Source organism: Drosophila elegans, unplaced genomic scaffold (assembly GCF_018152505.1).
Source record: "Drosophila elegans isolate 14027-0461.03 unplaced genomic scaffold, ASM1815250v1 contig_183, whole genome shotgun sequence".
Taxonomy (NCBI): domain Eukaryota; kingdom Metazoa; phylum Arthropoda; class Insecta; order Diptera; family Drosophilidae; genus Drosophila; species Drosophila elegans.
Window position 1 is genome coordinate 4,795,003 of NW_024545550.1, and position 18,475 is coordinate 4,813,477.

Below are 18,475 nucleotides of genomic sequence, written 5' to 3' on the forward strand. Positions count from 1 at the left end.
GAGCTAGTTCCAAAAGGCTAACGGTTTCCAAAGTAGGATCGAACTGGGCAGTAAACTGGTATATTCTCAACTTCAAGACCCGGTCACACTGGCTACTACGGAGAAATAAGTAATCATATTTTTATAAATAACCATTTCTGGCTAAATACGGCTAGCGGACGCGCAGAACTCATAAGCTTGAATCGGCGATGTCGCGAAGCAGTGGCAAGACCGAAAGGTTTTCCCCGTAATTCAATTAATAACGACATCAACCCCTCACATCTGGCGCAGACTGTATGTTAAACAGATGCATATAGGGATGTGTGAATGTGTGTGTGTGTTCGTACTACCACATACTGCATTTCCATAAACCGAGAGTTTGGCAATAACGAATATCTCGCTTTCCCCACCAGATTAAAGAATTCGGTTATATAGCTGGCCGATCGACGGTCCGTAGCGCTGGCGTCGGAAGAGAGTGGGTGAGAGTGGAAGTTTGTCAGGGCAGTAAGGTGTGGTTCCACAAAAACAAAAACCCAACGGGGTGGGAAAGTCTCGCCTCTCCGCTCTTCCACCTGTGAAGATTGGCAGGATTCGCATTCCGTGGGCTAGGCCATTGGGCTATTGTGTCACTCAGTCGATATCATCCGTAACCATATGCTTCTGGTATCTCAGGTTGAAGCGTTTATCTGGAATCGCCCACTGTGCGGTAACTGTGGACCATGAACACCGCGGGAGCCAGCAGTCAACCGCCGCCCACTAAAAATGAGTGTGAGTTTTGGGTTTGCCCTCGATTGGGCCATCGCATCACTAAAACTGCATGTCTGTTTTTTTTTCTACAGTACTCCCCGAGGAGTACCTCATCCACGTGCATATGCCGAACAAAAGCTTTAAGGCTGTTCGGTTCAACGTCAAGGAGACCGTTTTTCATGTGATCCGGCGAATCGTTGAGGATCTGGGCAAGGATGGGCGGACGCCCAGCATCCAGCGATATGCCTGCCGCATGCTGAACATGATCACCAAGGAGGTGATATGGTTGGCCAGGAGCACCTCGATGCAGAAGGTCCTCTCGCACATACTGATGCCCGGCTGTTTCAACGTGGACTGCCCCAATAACCAGGCAGAACTGGATGAGGCTCTGCTTGAGCATGGCCGCAGGATCACCGACAACAGGGTGTGGCGAGTGGAGCTACGGGTGCGCTACGTTCCGAACAGTATTCAGGAACTCTTCGACGAGGACAAGGCCACATGCTTCTACTATTTCAACCAGGTGAGTACCTCTTGCGAAAGAAATTATAATATCATTAAACAGTAACTAGGTTTTCAAAAGAAAATAGAAATAGCAAACTCGTGATTCGAAGCAGTTTAAAAAATATATTTTTAACATTTAGATTTAGAATTGGATTTACTATATTTTAGCAAGTCGTTATTAAATATTTTTGAAACATTTTGTTTCCAGGTGAAGGAAGACTTTATCCAAGCCAATGTCAGCTCCATCGACACTGAATTGGCGGTGCAGCTGTGCTGTTTGGGAATTCGCCATTATTTCAAGAATATCACGGTGAAGGCCCCTGATAAGAAGCAGCACATTGACTATATTGAAAAGGAAATTGGATTTAAAAGTTTTCTTCCCCAATCTGTGATAGCCACATCAAAGCCAAAGAATCTTAAGAAAATGATCCAAGTCGGTTACAAAAAGGTCTACAATTACAATGACATTGAGTATCTGACACGGTAAGCATTGTTAATATCCAAACTTGAGTTCCCAGATTGTATTTTGATTCTTTCTACAGGTTCTTCGATCTTTTGAAAAGTATTTATTTAACAAACTCTGAGCAGTTCTCGATTACCTTGAGCTCGGCATGGAATATCTCTGGAATTCTACACGTCGGACCCCCCATTGGTAGTTATTTCACTGGAATGCAAAGTAACACGAACCCTAAACACTTTTAAATTTTCAGGAATCTCTTACCAAACTCATCGTCAGGCCAGCTTAAAGAACGTCGCTCAGTTTAAGGATGTCGTTTCCATAAAAACATGCACTCTGCCAAAGGAAAAGCTGTCCAAGTCTAGCGAAAATACCCCAGAACCCGAGTTACAGAACTTTAGTTGCAATTGCCAGAAGATCAAGACTCAGATCAAAATATCAGCATCCAACAATGTAGAAGACTTGGTCATAACATGCAATGGAATAAATGTGAGTTTGTAGTCCAAGATAAATATTAGTTAATTAATTTTGATTCCTCTTACTTTTAGACTGCTGAGAGTATTGCCGACCTTATTGACGGCTACTGCAGGCTGTTATCAAAAGACCTAGAGTTCACGATTTGGCAGCGAGAGACAATCGCATCAAGTGATGATAGCGCAAAAGCATTGCCCAATGATGCGACGCTGGAGTCCAACAAATCGACTTCGAGTCAGGGAAAGCCGATGCTGACGGATGATTACGCCGAGATTGGTTTATTGGAGGGCGAGGGTGATTACTCTACACCTACTGTTCGAAATTATGAGCTGGACCGAGCCCACATCATTCCGAGTGCTAAAATTGGAGTGGGACAGTTCGGCGACGTTTATGTGGGCACATATACTTTGCCGAAGTTGGGCAAGGGAAAGAGCTCCCTGAAGAATGGAAAAGATAGCAATACCGACCAAAGAAACGCCGATGCAAGGCCAGACGTAATTCAAGTGGCGATAAAGACATGTAAAGCTAACGATGATCCTGAAAAAACCGAAAACTTTCTGGCCGAAGCTAGTACGTCATTACATTCTTCCACGACTCTTGCACAGTTTTTAAAAATCTTTTGGTCTTTTCAGTTATCATGCAGAAATTTGATCATCCCCATATTATTCGCTTAATTGGCATTTGTAGCGAAGTTCCCATTTGGATAGTCATGGAATTGGCCAAACTTGGTGAACTGCGAGCATATTTGAAGACAAACAGCGACAGGTGATACTAAAGCAAAGTGAACTTATTTGATTTTATATACTTTATTTTCGCTCTCATTAGATTAAGGTGATACTAAAGCAAAGTGAACTGATTTGATTTTATATACTTTATTTTCGCTCTCATTAGATTAAGTCATGGTACCCTATTGAAGTATTGTTACCAGTTATCGACTGCTCTTAGCTACTTGGAATCCAAAAAGTTTGTACACCGAGATATAGCTGCGCGTAACGTACTTGTCAGCTCCCCAACGTGTGTTAAGGTAATTAAAAAATAATTGTATATAAATTATTTGTTTTAAGGTGCCCATCTAATTTTTCAGTTGGCTGATTTTGGATTATCTCGCTGGGTTTCCGATCAATCCTATTATCATTCAACTCCTACAGGTAATATTTTTTACTTTTATTGTTCAAACTTATATAAAACAGAGTTTTTTCTTATTAGTGGCCCTTCCCATTAAATGGATGTCCCCGGAGTCGATTAACTTTAGAAGATTCACCACAGCCAGTGATGTATGGATGTTCGGTTTGTAAAATACACTTTGTGGCCAACTTGTCATGACTGATCGCATCACTTCACTTAGGTGTCTGTATTTGGGAAATACTCATGCTTGGTGTGAAGCCCTTTCAAGGCGTAAAGAACAGCGATGTAATCTCAAAGCTGGAAAATGGGGAGCGTCTGCCCTTGCCACCGAACTGCCCGCCCCGACTTTATTCGCTAATGTCTCAGTGCTGGGCCTATGAACCTCTTAAACGACCGAATTTCAAGCGGATCAAGGAAACTCTTCAGTAAGTTCTTCAATAAAGCCAACAAAATATCTGATTCAAATACTATTTTTCATTTTTGCCATAGTGAAATTCTTATTGAAGACAGCATTAATTCATCGGAGACTCTGAAGCGGGAGCAACGAAAAGTGGCATCCATGTCCTGGGTGGGCAGTGACGAGATTGACATTCCGCCATCGAAACCTTCAAGGGCGATGCATGACCCTGGTACTTAAATGTCACTACTTTAATTTCTTTCAAATACTTATTTTTGTTATTTATTGCAGACATGTCAGGCTTGATGCCTGAACCAACGACGCTACCTCAGACTTATATAATTGCACAAAATCCGGCGGTGCTGGCCAAGCTAATGATGGAGAACCAAAAACGAGGCATCAATCCAGCCGCATACACCACACCAGCTTCGGTATTTAATACTCTAGCCGTAGGATTAGATGACAGCAAGTCGAATGTCTCACTCAAGACTACAAAGCTTCCCGCTGCAGATTTGTTAAAACTAGACCCGATCGCAGAATCCGAAAGGCTAAAGTCCCAGTTTTCTCCTAACAGCAGTGCTTGTCAAATGGCCAACCCTATGACCGCTTTAGCTAACCCCCTTGAGCCCCCTAATCCCCATCAGCCAGGAATGTATACGGGAAGTTTGCCTTCAAAGAGTAGCTTTGTCGTTTGTCCACCCCAGACCGAGGATCAAATGCAGGGCGAAAACATATCTAACCCATCTGTGTCGAAGGTGGCCGGATATAGCCTATATGGCAGCCTGGAAAGGCATCAACCACCGCCAGCGAAGGCCATGCATTCAAAAGGTGGCAGCTTGGAGCGCCACCAGTCGTTGATGTCAGCCCAGAACATAGTTTTCTACAATGCGAAGCCGCCACACTGCACCAATACGGCAGAACGTTCGAGGAGCATGGAGCGAAACACCTACTTCCATGCCTATCGCCAGCAGATGAAAACCTCTATTGAATGCGAAGCTCTTCCCGAGGAAATCTACGATTTCGGGGGTGCCGGACTGAAGACCTGTGTGTCCGCCAGGCAGCAACCGAAGTTCAGTCCAATGGTGAATATACGCCCAATGGAATTTGGCCAAATACAAACGGCAGACTGCATGGGAATACAGTCAAATGTACCGATTGGCCCTGCAAGCGACTCCTTTGCAGTAATATCCCCACATAACATGGAGGAGAGCCTGAGAAATCAGCGCGAATGGGAGCGACAATGGGTGGTTTCGGGGCCACAGACTATGACAGTCGGTCCTAGCATTTCCGATGGAGCTGCTTGCATGGCTACCTTGCAAGCCGAAGCTTTGGGAAATCAGGTTGGCCTATATTGGACACGTTGGCAGCCAATCGTTTGCCTTTCCTTTTAATTTCTCTTCGTTTGTTTCCCCTTTTGTTGGTTTTTCTAATATAATTAACAGACTTTTATTTAGTTAGCTTTGATTTGTTTACGTTCTTATTATTTTATTTTAAGTCTCTTTCAACTAGGGAGTAATATATATTGTAATTTTCAGGGCATTCACAATGTTTTGGGCGAAAAGCTACGACAGCAGCAAAAGGAAAGCAACAGTGACAGCGAATGGTTAATTCAAGAAGAACTACTGGTTGGTTTTAATAACTTTTGAAAAAGAAGTATGTCTAACTTTTTTGTTTCTTTTAGCGGCAGAGATCCAGCTCGATACCCCAAGGATCAATCAACGATCATCAGCCGCAAATGTTTAAGCTTGACTTCATGTCAGCTGGACCTTCTAGTCTTCCAGACTGTTCGAATTCCAGCTCTCGACCCATGACACCCAATGCGAACCTCGTTTCGCTTAAGTCGAACAACTCCTCGGCGGATCACTTGTCTGGCCTGACATCTGGCGAAGATCAGATGGGTTTGAATAACCGAATCTTTGGCAGTTCGGTTTCGAGTCGACCACTGAACCGCGCAGATGACGAAGTGTATTGCGCCACCACACTGGTGGTCAAATCAATAATGGTGCTGTCACAAGGTGTGGAGAAAGCCAATACCGAAGGTTATTTGGAACTGGTTAAGAATGTGGGCGTCAAGCTGAGAAACCTGCTTACATCGGTTGACAAAATATCCGTGATGTTCCCAGCACAGGCCCTCAAGTAAGCAAACCCGCTGTCTACAAAGTTTTCTTTTAAATTAAGTTGAATCCATTTTTATAGGGAAGTGCAAATGGCACATCAAGTACTTTCCAAAGACATGCATGAACTGGTCTCAGCAATGCGATTGGCCCAGCAATATAGCGACACAACTCTTGATTGTGAATATCGCAGGTAAGTGTTAATAAATGTTAGAAACTCTGATTTCTTCGAATACTAATTCTCATTTTTATTGAAGGAGTATGCTATCTGCAGCCCACGTATTGGCAATGGATGCCAAGAACCTGTTTGATGTCGTCGATTCAATTCGGCAACGCTATCACCACCTATTCCCCCCGCAAGCCACAAAAGAGCCCAGTTGTTCATCAAGTATTGATTCAACTTCGGGTTCCATTGTCACAGAGCCAATTAATGAGCTCAGCGGCTATCTCAAACCGAGTACTTCAGGAGATTTGCTCCAGGCCACAGGGATATATGATAATGATTTGCATCATAGCTTCAGCTCGCAGTTGCAGTTGCAAAATCCATCACCCAGCCTCGACTTAGGCGGTGGGGGCAGCCTGCAGAGGGGCATGAGCATTGGCTTGGACCCCACGAGGGCAACAAACGAACCCCTGAGGATTGTGGAGGAGTCGCTGGGAAGCCCGGGTGAACATATGTATTGCAACACGTCCGCCTTGCATGGCCACGCGTAATTCTGAGAGATTATGTTTCTGCGCAGCTAGATATTAACTTAATGACCTAACTACTGTACATACTTTAAACATATATATCAAAATATGTATATCAATCGAACTATTCAGCGGATAATTCGCTTATCTACGTACGAAATATACATAGCTTTGAACATACTTACTCACTAAAGTTTGACGAGACTCCAACTCGGCCGGCCGCATTCTCACATCGTCATGTAGTCAAAATAATTTAAGAAACAAAGACACGTTTTTGATTGAAGATGGCTAGTAATAATATTTATAGATAATCTGCCCCTAATACAACTAAAAATGAATTTCATCATAATTTTGGGTGTGTTTTAAGACATTTATATTGTGATTTATAGTTTACCATAATGGGCTTTACTCGAAGCAAATTATTTTGGTGCAAGGTTCAATCACAAAAAATAAAACGAATTACTAAACAAAAAGTGTTTTTTTCTTTTTTATATTTGCGAATCTCAGACTTAAACAAGTTAACCCCGTTTTCAACAACCCAATGGGTAAAAAACTTTATAGAAAATATTATATATGGATTCCTTTAATAAGTTAACATTGGCTCAAGTTATAATTCCTTATTCAAATGTAAATAAGGCGTTTTTATAGGGTAAGTAAATAAGAATTCTGGGTCAACGATTCAATAAATTCGGTGAACATCACTTATTGACATGTAAATACATTAACGTGATTATACAGTTGAATGAAAACTTCTTTGGAAGTGTAGTTTGATTTGTACTTTATAAAGAAACATATTGGAGATTACCATTAGGAGATTTCATTTAAACATTTGTTCGATTTGATTCTCTAACTTAGATATAAAATATTGTCCTTTAAGAATATATTGTGCGTTCAATCCATTCTTCCAATGTAAACGTAGCTGTTTCGTTTTTCTCAGTGTCACGCTCTTTGAAGATATCTGTAAAAAAAGATTGGAATTGAAATTTGAATTGCATTTCTTGGTAGTCTTATTATATATTACCAATATAAGTTTTAATTTTAACTGCACACATAATGAAATCATCAAAGGCTATTTTGCCATCGCGAGAGCCATATCGATGACCCAAAACATTGAGAACGCGATTGTTCAGATGATAGCCAGCAGAGTTGAGTGCCTCTCGAAGCTGAAATCCTGACACCCTGCCCGTGTTCTCCACGTCGTAAACCTTGAAGATGGCCTTCCATTTGGCAATATCCGAAAGCAAGGTCTCGAACTCTTCGAAGCCCAGCTTGCCTGACTTATCGGCGTCCAGCATGGCCACCATGGAGCGGCAAACATCTTTGGAAAAGCCATGGGTCTCGTCCACAATAGCTGTAGGGATTTGAAAGCCGTAAGAACCTTTATATATATCTCTGCAGATTATATCTTACCATTAGCTGTTACAGGTCCACCATCGGCTGGATTGTCCCCTATTAGCCTCTTGTTCGACTGATCATTCATTCCCAACTGTTCCTCGAATGGTGTTCCCTTCAAAAATGGCCCGCAAATCAGGGACAAAAGACCACAGGCGCCGGCCCCATCTTCTCCAGGACCTGAAGCCTGGGTCTCAAATGCGTTGGTGTTGGAGAAACGGTTGAAAACAACAGGTTTGGGTAAGTCTAACAAGAACAACAAATTTGAAATAGTAATCCAGAGGTAGTTAATTTCGCGTTTTACCGTCTCTCATCGAATGGTCCAAAATGCGCTTCAACTCCATCCAATCCACTTCCATGTCTTGGCCAGCAATGCTGTCGAACAAACGTCGCAAGCTCTCCTTCTGAGGATCCAATGGCTTGGGTGTAGGAAATCCTGGTGATATCTTTAAAGCCAAATACGTAAAGAAAACGATTCTGTTTGCCAAAGTTTACTTACCGTATCGCCTTTGCCGCCATAACCCACATGATCATCATTCTCTCTATATGGAAGTGAAAAGCGAAATGATTGACATTGAAATGAATGGAAAACAAACTGTTTATAGAGAAGCAATATAATGGTTTTATACAATTACATGTACAAGTACTAGGATTTTTAATGGTCTAATGAGTATTTTAAGCGGATTTTCAAGGTGAACTAATTTATATGGGTCCATTTTTAAAGTATAAATAACGTTGTTGTGGGAGTTTCCTTTATTTTTACTTTAATAAATATATTGTTACATGAGAAAAATACATAGAATTTAAACAAAGGGTTAAGAATAGACCACTAAAAATAACTGTGTTGATAAATCTTACTAAGATTTTACCGCCCTTTCAATACCTGACAAGAAAATATGACTTTATACTGAGCAGACTATTTAAAATTGTCGTAATACTTTCCATTTAAAGTTCAATTCCTTAAAAACGAAACAGACTGACAGACATAACGTATAACCTTATTTAAGTAAATATTAAATATTTCGAACGTTTCAAGAATACTGTACGCTTTAATCTCAACTATGTTTTAAGTTATTAAAAAAGAGTGTAAAAAAACAAGTAGCCAACATGCAATTCTGTAATTTAACTTTTGGGAATGTGTAGAGGGTAAGAGTCAAACAACCAAATCTAGTTTAACATTTACTAGCACTAAAGATATAAATATATTGTAGTCACATACCACATATTGCACTTTAGAAGCTTTAAGTTATTGAAACCCCGCATTATTTCTAATATACAAACTCATTATCATTGTCTACTTGTACGCACTCCATGTTATTTTGAGTTTCTGAGAACACTCGAATGATGAACTCTCCCTCCTCGTTTGGATCGAAGGTTGAAGGCACAATCAGGTAGTGGCCAGGAGGTAGTTTAAAGCGAGCGCATACCTAAAAAACAAACACATTTAAATAATAATAAAAATTTTCGAGAAACCATGGTACATACCTCGCGGGTATTGATGAAGTGAGGCGATCGGCCCACCGATGATTTGTACCTGAAGAAGTTCAGGCCTTGCGGACGATTCTCCAGCTCGCGATCGTTAAGACTATAGATGGCAAAACCAATGGTCAGACATTCCATTCCCATGTTGCGCTTCGATCTGCGATTCTTCTGCATCAGGGCCACAATCACGGTGCACTGTCCCTCTTCGTCCTCCTCGTCGGGATCGACCAGCGTGATGATGTACTGGGGATTGTGCCAGAAGGTGTCCAGGAAATTGCGACAACCTCCGGCCGTTACACCGGGTGTCCACTCGCCCTCGTACATGGACATCTCCCACTTTCGCTTGCCACTCTGCTGCTGATCTTCGGTCAGCGAGTCTGGCGACAAGTTGCAAATCTGCAAAAATCATTGTTTATCAAATTGATTTGAACAACTAAACTCAAATTTCGTACCTCCACGCGATCGAAGTGATTGAGGAAATCTTGGAAGGACATCCAGAACTCTCCATCCCTGTCAAAAGTAAGTCCAATTTCCGCCTTCTGCTCCTCAGGTATGTATCGCCACTCAGGGGAGCTATCACTCCAAGGTCCATTCCACTCAGCTTCATTGCCCCAAGGATTGCGCATTCTAATCATGGGAATCTTGCCCTGACGATTGGGCGTTACTATGTCAATAAGGCAGACCTGTAGACAAACAGGTTTGATAATTATTAAGTTCACTTAATATTGTTGTACTCCGAACCTTGGTAATAGAGTAAGCGTGGCCACGAATCAAACCCTGGGGAGTTTCCGCCTCTGTGACATTGGGATCCGGCTCAATGGAGCAACCCATCATGGAATTGCGATCAGCTGCTTTTTGCAGAATGGTGAACAGATTGCCGGGGGCTTCCTTCAGGTCGTACCACTCGCTAACACCACCTGTAAAGTCCTCCATGGCCTCGCAAGTACTGCCTCCCTTCAGAGCCTCGTATGATCCGTGAAGTCTGCAAAATATGGTATATCAGCAAGCTAATTATTATATAGAAGCTTTAGTTATACTTGGCATAAGCCTTTTCCAGCAGAGCGCTCCAGAACTCATTCTTCTCCGTGGAGTGCATGTACATCAGTTCCCCATTATAAGTGGGCAAGCGGTCATCAACAATCACATCCACCCATTTACCTTTTTTATAAATACAAAAGGGTTAATTTCTTAGGATCTTTGTAGTTGTATACCAAAGTTACCATATTGCCAGAAGCGGAAATGGAATATGCCAGCGTAATTCTCCTCGAAACTCTGCTCAGCTGGGATTACACGGAAGAATAGATTTGCTTCCTGGGTCAAATTAGCGGTGGCAGCTAACAGCCAGCAATCTCCAAGTTCTCCCTGTTGCACATCGAACCGGGAATAGCCCTCCACAAAGAACTGCGGATTCTCGGCGATTTCCTTTATAATAAAATAAGCTATTATACCTTATCATTACCATAAATGTCTTTGATTAAACTTACATGAGGTCTCAGCCATTCGATGTGACGATCTGGACGTCGAGAAAACTGAAGCGACTCATTTGAAGCCGGAAAGAGTGGATCCTCGAAAAGTGAGCCGCTGGCAAGGCAGCTGTTCAAGATGGTCTCATAGTCCTGCACTTCGGAGTAAGGTCCCAGGTTCGAGCTCTTTTCTCCCAGCTAAAGAATACTTTTTATTAGTTATATGGTCCTTTGAAAACGTTTTTATGTATGCATATATTTCGGTACGAGTAGTTATGTATGTACAGACTAAATGTGTGTAATGTAGTTTTATAAACGAGGACGCGTTTTGTACACTTTACATGCTGAAGAAAAAACAAAACACAAGGACAACACAGTACGACACTTTGGCAGCGCATTATCCTTGGGACGGAATTATGTCAATGCCATTAGGATGACTGGATTAAGTACTTACGTTCCCATAGTACAACGCTTGGGATTGCAATGGTGTGGATTGCAATGTTTGCTAATGATTGATTGGAATGTACTTGTTAACATGCATATGGATTTCAATGGATTGTTTACGTTTGTATAGTATAGTATAGTATAGTATATAGCCTTTGCCTATAGCCTATCTTGATGATAACCCCACCGGTCAACTTACAACTCTCATGTTCTTGATGCTGGGCAGCACTCTCTTGGTGTCGGCCTCCTTCTTGATGAAGATTTCGTTGATCACCGATCCAACCACTTCCTTGGCCGCTCCCATCGCAGCATCTCCGGCTGCATTCAGGAACTCCTGTCCCGCTTGCCTCAAGAATCCCCTCAAGTCATCCATCTTTCAGATATCTGAAATTATAGTTTCATGTCAGTAACAAAGCAGAATGCCGCCCAAGATTAAAAACCCATTTATATATATTTATGTCCAAATATCTGATATCTAGTTGGCAAAGTCCAATATTTATATCGCCCATATTTACTTATTTGCCTCGCGCGGGAATTAAAAGCACACCCATGGGGCATAAATATGGTTTAACGAGTATTACAGAAGCGTTAATATGTCCAACGTGACTGGGACTTGAGTTTAATTAAATTACTTTAATTCACGCAACGAGCATTAGGTTTATTCAAACAGAAATTATACGTTGGAGACAACATTTTCTCAGTTCACACCCAAATATAATTCAAACGTTTCCACATATATAATAAATTATATGTATCCGAATATATATGCTTCATTGTGTGACATCATTCGTAGCATGAGATTCTCTAGTGACTCAAAAAAATCCAAAGGGTGTGCGCCATTCGGTGGTTTGAGCTCCATTCCTAATCCACATTGAGCTGTGACCATGACATTGAGTCGGGAACTACAAATGCATTGCACATACATATAGGGTATATTTCTGTCGCAATCGTAAATTGGCTTTTAATTGGGACAAAATAGGCGAGTTGGGTCCCATATTTCATAGTATTGGCCAGCATTGGTAATTCTACTGCGAAACCCAAACAGGTTTTATTAATTAATGCATTCTTTAGGCCTGGCTCATTTCCGTGACCAGAAAATACGGGAAAAGCAAAGAACATCATCAAAATAAATAACTTTTGAGCTTTTCGCCATTTCTAATGAACCTTTATTAGCCGAGAGAACGATTTCCGATTCGAATCGCGCACTTTCACTCCCCAAAACCACAACACAACAATAAAGTAACTGATCCGCGTACCGTACCTTCAATCTGGCGAGATATTTACTCACTACAAATATTTATATCTCTATCTGAACACCTGACTGCCGGCTGTGGCTATCGATTCATTTAGTATTTTTTATCGCAGTATGTGAATTTTTTAAAATAAACAAGAGAGAACGCTAAGGTCGAGTTCCACGACTCTTAGATACCCATTAGACAGCTAACAAACTTCAAACTATCTATTGCCGCACAAACTAATTGAGGTCTAGGTGGCGCCATCTGTCGAATTGCATTGCCCCCCATATACTTTATAGGGTCGGAAACGATCTTTTCTACCTGTTATATACTTTTCAACAATACAATATACCCTTTAGCACAACGAGTAATGGGTATGAAAATACCAAATCCAGAAAAGAAATGGTATGGTCTCTTTATTTTCCAACACTATTTCAGTGGTAATTTTTAGTCAGTTTAAGTTTTGTAAAATGTTTTTTGTCTCGGGGTTTTTGTTAAAAAATTAGCCAGAAAAACAAAGTAAATAAGGTAATTACAGGTGCTTCAAATAGTTACGAAGCAAATTATATGATTTTTTTCTAAAGCTTGTTATGGTTGTAATATAGATGTAAAAGCCGTATGATTCACAGTTGGAGTTTTTTTTTTGTTTTTTCTTACTTTTTTTGTGTAGCTTTTCTTTTGCGTTTTGTGAAAATTGAGCAATTAAAACATGGTGTTTGGTTTGGTTTTAGGAATTTGCAGATTGTGTGGCCATGGATTTGGTGGACATTGATCAGGTTTTGGATAATCTGGAACTGCGCATTGCCGCCGATGAGCAGTTGACCAGAAATGCAGCTGCAGCCGCGATTTCGACAGTTCCTGGTCGTTTTTTGGGCGATGGAGCGAGTGCAACCAACAATGGAGCAGGAGGATCAGGAGCTGCAGGGATGACACCATCGCCTCAAGCACCTCCAGCATCTGTTAACCTGCCCAAGACATTTGTGGGCGTCTCTCAAGTCTTCAACAGCCTCGATGACTACAGGGAAAATGTGAAATCCTTGGAGGTGGATGCCCAGCTGCCCAGTTACGACTGGCAAACGGAGGCGGAACACGAGGATGACATTCACAAGTTCAGTGAGCAGGCGGACAAAAATAAGGGCCAAGCGATAGTATCCTCCTCCGAATCCCTGACCACTTCGTCCTGTTCCACATTTTCATCGGGTCCTTCGCCGGTGAGCAATGGCAGTCACTCGGAGGAGCTAACAACGCCCCCAGAAACCGATAAACCAAGTGAAGTTCAGGTGGTGCCAAAGGAACAAGATCAACCAACGGAACAAGCTAAAGAAGAGGATCAAAGTCAAGATCAGGTGGTGATCACAGACCGTGATCAATCCAAGGAAAATTTAGAGGAGCTGGCTGTTGGGCTGTCCTCTATCTCAATCACAGCTTCCGTCACAGAATCGCAATCCTTGTTGCCGGAAGAGGTCACAGCATCATCTGTTTTGGGACAGGTTCTGCAGGAGCTGTCGGAGGAGTCATCGCCCAGTAGAGAACCCGAAACGGAGATGACCAATGGCATCGATGTCCCAGTACCCATTGCAGTAAGTGTTGCTATGCTTAATTGCTTTAAACCATTATTTGTTAAAGATTTTAACTTATACAACCGATAAAATAAATTTAGGAACAAAGAAAAGTTATTCTCGTCACAATTTAAACAATTTTTTAATGGTTTTTGGCTTATAGAGCAGAAAAAATCAGTTTTTTGGGAACATGTATTTTTTCTCTCTATGGCCTTCTTGGTTTAAGTGTATGTACTACAAAAGATAACGTTGCTTTTCGAAATAAATCCAACGTACTTTTAGATTTTAATTAAATTGTTGCATACTTTTACAGACCTTTTTTCGAAATCCTACTTATCATATTATTTTGACGGATAAAGAATTTTAAATCGAGATTAATTCAAGATTAATTTATTTTAATCAATTTATAACCACATTAAAATAAATTATATGCATTCCAGAAAGCAGCTGTCGCCGAAGCACCTCCCCTACAAGTAAAAGAGCAGCCGGCACAAAAAGAAGATGAGGATGAGGAGCAAGTCCAACCACAAAATGCGCGGCGCAGTCAACCCTTGACCTTCTGCTCCACCATGGACGAGATTTCCGACACAGAGCTAGACAGCATGCTGCAGGAAATGGAGGCAGATGACAACCAGGAGGGAGATCAGGAGATGCCCGAGGAAGAGAAATCCCCCTCCGCCTCACCAGTGACCGAAGAGGAGTCCGTGCGGATACTGTCTGACGAACAGGAGACCACCTCCAACGACCAGATGAACGTGGACAACTTCTCGCAAGCCTCCACCGTGGAGTTTGCCGATCTGAAGCCACAGGAGTCCATACCAGTGACCGCAATGGGCGAGGATATAGCCTCTAGTTTCAGCAGCACAGAGTCGGATTCGCTTTCGGGCAGAAAACTAGAAGGCGAGGAGGAACAGGAGGCCGAGAGAGAGCAGGAGGATGCCAGCCTGGCCACTGATGCATTGGAAACCCAAGAGCAGCGTCCGCAGCGCCCGCAAACACTGGATTTGAATGGTTGCCAGGCAGGAAATTCAACTCCATCTCAAGAGGAAACCCCTGAAACCAACCAGGGAGAACCCAAGCCAGCCGAAGGCGTTGAAGGAGCAGCAGGAGCAGGTGTTATACCCGGCGAAGATGATGAGGAGAGTCCCATCTACGAGGCCGTGGGCTACAGCGATCCGCATGCCAACCTGGGCAAGGTGCCACCCATTTGGGTGCCGGATAACATGGCCGGTCAATGTATGCAGTGTCAGCAAAAGTTCACCATGATCAAGAGGCGACACCACTGTCGCGCCTGCGGAAAGGTCTTGTGCTCCGTTTGCTGTTCCCAGCGTTTCCGCCTAGAGTTTGCCAACGAGCCGGAGTCGCGGGTCTGCGTTCAGTGCTACATGATTCTGTCCGAGCGGCAGGCCAACGTATTGGGAGCTGAGTCAGCTCCAGGTTCCGTTTTGCCGCCCACTCCCATGCGTTCGCCAAATCCCAACAACCCGATGGAATATTGCTCTACAATACCACCGCATCGCCAGGTGGCCTCCTCACCAGGAGCTCCGCCACCCAGCGTAATTGTGCCCGTGGGTGTGCTGAAGAAAACCGATGGCAGCTCCTCGAACTCCTCCAGTTCGGATGGCAAGAAGGGTGCCAGAAAGCGGAAGAGTGTCATGTTCAGTGATGGCATTGCGCCGGGCAGCGAACTGGCCAGCACCATGGAACAACAGTGGGGCGAGGCAAAGCAGGCGAGGCGAGGACTGTCCAGGAGTGGTTCAGGTGCTGGTCAGAAACCGCCCACACCTGCGACAGAGGAACCACCACGCAGCATTGATACCAGCTCTACGCTGGGCTTGGTGGCACAGCTCTTTCGTGGTTCCATTCCTCCAAGTGCAGCGGCTGCAACTCTGGCAGCTACCGAATCACCAAGCGGTAAGGAGTCGCTTTATCCCTTTCAAAACGCCTTATGATGTAATCTCTTTTTATCTCTCAGCTGGTCGCTCCTCATCCCAATCGCAAGCTCAGACGTCGCCGCGGCGCAAAACGGAACCAGCGCGCAATCGCAAACTTCCGCCGAACGCAGATGCCCAAGGCTGCTATCTGCCGGTCGAAGAGAACGCCCTGCCGCCCATTTGCATAACTAGCAAAGAGGGCGGTGAGGTGGACTACAAGATGGTGCGCAACGATGGATCGCTCCTGGAGCGATTGCAGAATGAAACGCTTAAGTTTATCATTAAGAATAACTTCTATGTGCTGGTCAAGATTGTTAACAGTCAGTATTTGCATCTATATATTAATATAAATCCTTTTAATTGCAATTTTGTTAATCCTCAGTGAGCTGTTGTATGAATCGCTGGGTGCTGAACTTCACCACATCTGGCCTACATCAAATGGCCAGCGATGAGCTGATCATTCTGCTGGAGATTAAGCAACCGAAGCAAGGGGAGTCAGCCAATGGCGAAGTGGCCATCCCAAAGGACGTATTTCAGCATCTAAATGAGATCTATGCGGAGGCGGAGCATGCCCGGTCGATTTCCCATGAATTGGCTTTTACCAGTCCGCGTAACGCCAATTTCCTGGGTTCCAGGGAGCATGGTGGATTCATTTTTATCCGGCCAACGTACCAGTGTCTGCAGGGCGTCATTGTGCCAGACAATCCCTACCTGGTTGGCGTGCTCATCCATCGGCACGAGGTTCCATGGGCTAAGGTCTTACCCCTGCGATTGATCCTCCGTTTGGGAGCCCAATACCGCTACTATCCCTGCCCTCTTATCTCGGTGCGCGGCAGGGAATCGGTGTACGGAGAAATAGCTCAAACTATTATCAATTTCCTGGTCGATTTCCGCAACTATTCATACTCTCTGCCGGCTATCCGAGGATTATATATCCATATGGAGGACAGGCAGACAACTGTGATTATTCCAAAGTATCGGCAGCAGGATGTGATCAAGGCAATCAACAATGCCAGCGATCATATATTGGCATTTGCCGGAAACTTCTCAAAAGTGGCAGACGGACATTTGGTGTGCATGCAGAATATCAACGACGATCGGTCTGAGATGTATTCCTACTCCACACAGGCCATTAACATTCAGGGTCAACCCAGGAAAATAACAGGTGCGAGTTTCTTCGTGCTAAATGAAGCCCTCAAGAGCAGCAGTGGTTTGTCGGGGAAATGCAGCATCGTGGAGGATGGTCTGATGGTACAGATAATGCCCGCTAAAATGGAAGAAGTGCGTCAGGCGTTGCGCAACCAAAACGACATCGATATCGTCTGCGGACCTATCGACGCTACCGACGATCAGAGTGAGATCGTGAGCATAAAGTGGGTGGACAATAATCGGGACATTAATGTGGGGTAAATTTAGCAATGAAACCTTTTAAGAAAATATGAAACTGCATTAATAACCCTTTTAATTGACAGCGTTAAGTCACCCATTGATGACCAACCCATGGATGGCATTTCCAATATGCGTGTCCATGCCAGCTTCAACTATTCCAATGCAAATTATACCATCCGCCTGAGTGATATCTACATTGTCAAGGTGAGAATGTTTAAAGTCATATTTCTATTTCGTTACCCACAGTTCAAGTTAAAGAAAACATCTAAGTGCTTCTAATATACTATTACTTTTTCCTGTATTTACTTATAGTGCGAAGACTGGTATGCCACAAATGGTGGAAACTATGCAGACATAACTCGGATTGCCGAGGAACTGGCTCGCAGCGCCTCGATGGCCCTGCTGCCCTTCCTTGACCTTCTAGCGGCGGCGGGGATTAACAAACTGGGTTTGAGAGCCACTCTCGACCAGGAAAATGTAAGTTTAACAAAATGTTCAATACAAAATATATAATATTTGTAAACCATCGACTTCGTAGGTTGGCTATGAGGCCGGAGCACGGGGCTCTAAACTACCGCCGCTGTACATGAACGCCCTGGATAACCATCTGATAGCCACGCTTCATGGCGAATCTTCTGGCATTCAGGATCCAATCATTCTCGAGCTGGTCTTCTACATACTAAACGCCTGACTTCAGTCCCTCGTAGTGCAATTCTCCTGCTGGTTTCGAAGCCCAAACGGATACTTTCTTAACTCTAAGCTCGAAGCGAACAAAGCTTACAAAAACTACACGTGCCCATGGGGCTTATGAGGAGGATATATAGTCGTATTGTTGGCTCAGTTAACTGTGTATATATTTAAGTAGCTCATCGATTGGTTTTTGTCTCTACTTTTCTACGATTTCCCTCCCTTTTCATTTTAAATGTTATATTATTCCTGAATTTTATTTGTTTTGAGTTTTCATTGAAAGTAAAAAGTATCTACGCAACCTAAATATATATATATTTGTATGTGATGTTCTTTAATATGCTTTACACATTTAGCATTCGAGTATATATGAATAACAAACTATATAAAAACTGTTAATCAAATC

The 18,475-nt window shown here is 43.2% G+C and overlaps 3 protein-coding genes across 6 annotated transcripts; 2 read left to right on the plus strand and 1 right to left on the minus strand.

The window, feature by feature from the left end:
- Positions 1-25: 25 nt before the first annotated feature.
- Positions 26-6,951, plus strand: LOC108143492 (focal adhesion kinase 1). Of its 3 annotated transcripts, none has more exons than XM_017267943.2 (18): positions 26-109; positions 652-747; positions 819-1,246; positions 1,436-1,710; positions 1,770-1,879; positions 1,938-2,173; positions 2,233-2,728; positions 2,791-2,923; positions 3,050-3,182; positions 3,243-3,306; positions 3,365-3,445; positions 3,504-3,708; positions 3,773-3,912; positions 3,972-5,020; positions 5,216-5,305; positions 5,362-5,816; positions 5,877-5,987; positions 6,052-6,951. In XM_017267943.2, the coding sequence occupies exons 2-18, from the start codon at positions 699-701 to the stop codon at positions 6,506-6,508; spliced, it is 4,512 nt and encodes a 1,503-aa protein (XP_017123432.1). In that variant the 5' UTR covers positions 26-109; positions 652-698; the 3' UTR covers positions 6,509-6,951. The 3 variants fall into 3 exon arrangements, with proteins under 3 accessions (XP_017123432.1, XP_017123431.1, XP_017123434.1); XM_017267942.2 differs by lacking the exon at positions 26-109 and adding an exon at positions 136-488; XM_017267945.2 differs by lacking the exon at positions 26-109 and adding an exon at positions 139-488 and having other exon boundaries at positions 3,972-4,111.
- A 104-nt stretch (positions 6,952-7,055) lies between these two features.
- On the minus strand, positions 7,056-12,612 carry LOC108143494 (calpain-A). 2 transcript variants are annotated; one of them, XM_017267948.2, is made up of 14 exons: positions 12,527-12,612; positions 11,465-11,649; positions 10,843-11,019; positions 10,579-10,780; positions 10,396-10,516; positions 10,100-10,340; positions 9,811-10,041; positions 9,362-9,754; positions 9,185-9,303; positions 8,376-8,418; positions 8,181-8,322; positions 7,895-8,122; positions 7,506-7,835; positions 7,056-7,442 (listed from the first exon to the last, which is right to left on the minus strand). In XM_017267948.2, the coding sequence occupies exons 2-14, from the start codon at positions 11,636-11,638 to the stop codon at positions 7,357-7,359; spliced, it is 2,487 nt and encodes an 828-aa protein (XP_017123437.1). In that variant the 5' UTR covers positions 11,639-11,649; positions 12,527-12,612; the 3' UTR covers positions 7,056-7,356. The 2 variants fall into 2 exon arrangements, with proteins under 2 accessions (XP_017123437.1, XP_017123438.1); XM_017267949.2 differs by lacking the exon at positions 12,527-12,612 and adding an exon at positions 12,430-12,502.
- A 398-nt stretch (positions 12,613-13,010) lies between these two features.
- Positions 13,011-18,468, plus strand: LOC108143470 (zinc finger FYVE domain-containing protein 9). The gene is made up of 8 exons (XM_017267912.2): positions 13,011-13,029; positions 13,233-14,080; positions 14,500-15,973; positions 16,035-16,313; positions 16,376-17,399; positions 17,466-17,586; positions 17,695-17,859; positions 17,921-18,468. Exons 2-8 carry the CDS (start codon positions 13,253-13,255, stop codon positions 18,071-18,073), a joined length of 4,044 nt encoding a protein of 1,347 aa, XP_017123401.1. The 5' UTR covers positions 13,011-13,029; positions 13,233-13,252; the 3' UTR covers positions 18,074-18,468.
- The last annotated feature ends 7 nt before the right edge of the window (positions 18,469-18,475 follow it).

What these genes read in the sequence shown, in the direction of transcription:
- LOC108143492 (XM_017267943.2), top strand. Translation starts at nt 699, where the DNA reads ATGAACACCGCGGGAGCCAGCAGTCAACCGCCGCCCACTAAAAATGAG. An exon ending in GCTCCCCAACGTGTGTTAAG is followed by an intron (nt 3,183 to 3,242) that starts GTAATTAAAAAA and finishes CTAATTTTTCAG; the next exon opens with TTGGCTGATTTTGGATTATC. An exon ending in CGGATCAAGGAAACTCTTCA is followed by an intron (nt 3,709 to 3,772) that starts GTAAGTTCTTCA and finishes TTTTTGCCATAG; the next exon opens with TGAAATTCTTATTGAAGACA.
- LOC108143494 (XM_017267948.2), bottom strand. Translation starts at nt 11,638, where the DNA reads ATGGATGACTTGAGGGGATTCTTGAGGCAAGCGGGACAGGAGTTCCTG. An exon ending in ATCACTTCGATCGCGTGGAG is followed by an intron (nt 9,755 to 9,810) that starts GTACGAAATTTG and finishes TGATTTTTGCAG; the next exon opens with ATTTGCAACTTGTCGCCAGA. An exon ending in ATGGCGGCAAAGGCGATACG is followed by an intron (nt 8,323 to 8,375) that starts GTAAGTAAACTT and finishes TTGGCTTTAAAG; the next exon opens with ATATCACCAGGATTTCCTAC.
- LOC108143470 (XM_017267912.2), top strand. Translation starts at nt 13,253, where the DNA reads ATGGATTTGGTGGACATTGATCAGGTTTTGGATAATCTGGAACTGCGC. An exon ending in AGCTACCGAATCACCAAGCG is followed by an intron (nt 15,974 to 16,034) that starts GTAAGGAGTCGC and finishes TTTATCTCTCAG; the next exon opens with CTGGTCGCTCCTCATCCCAA. An exon ending in GCTGGTCAAGATTGTTAACA is followed by an intron (nt 16,314 to 16,375) that starts GTCAGTATTTGC and finishes GTTAATCCTCAG; the next exon opens with TGAGCTGTTGTATGAATCGC.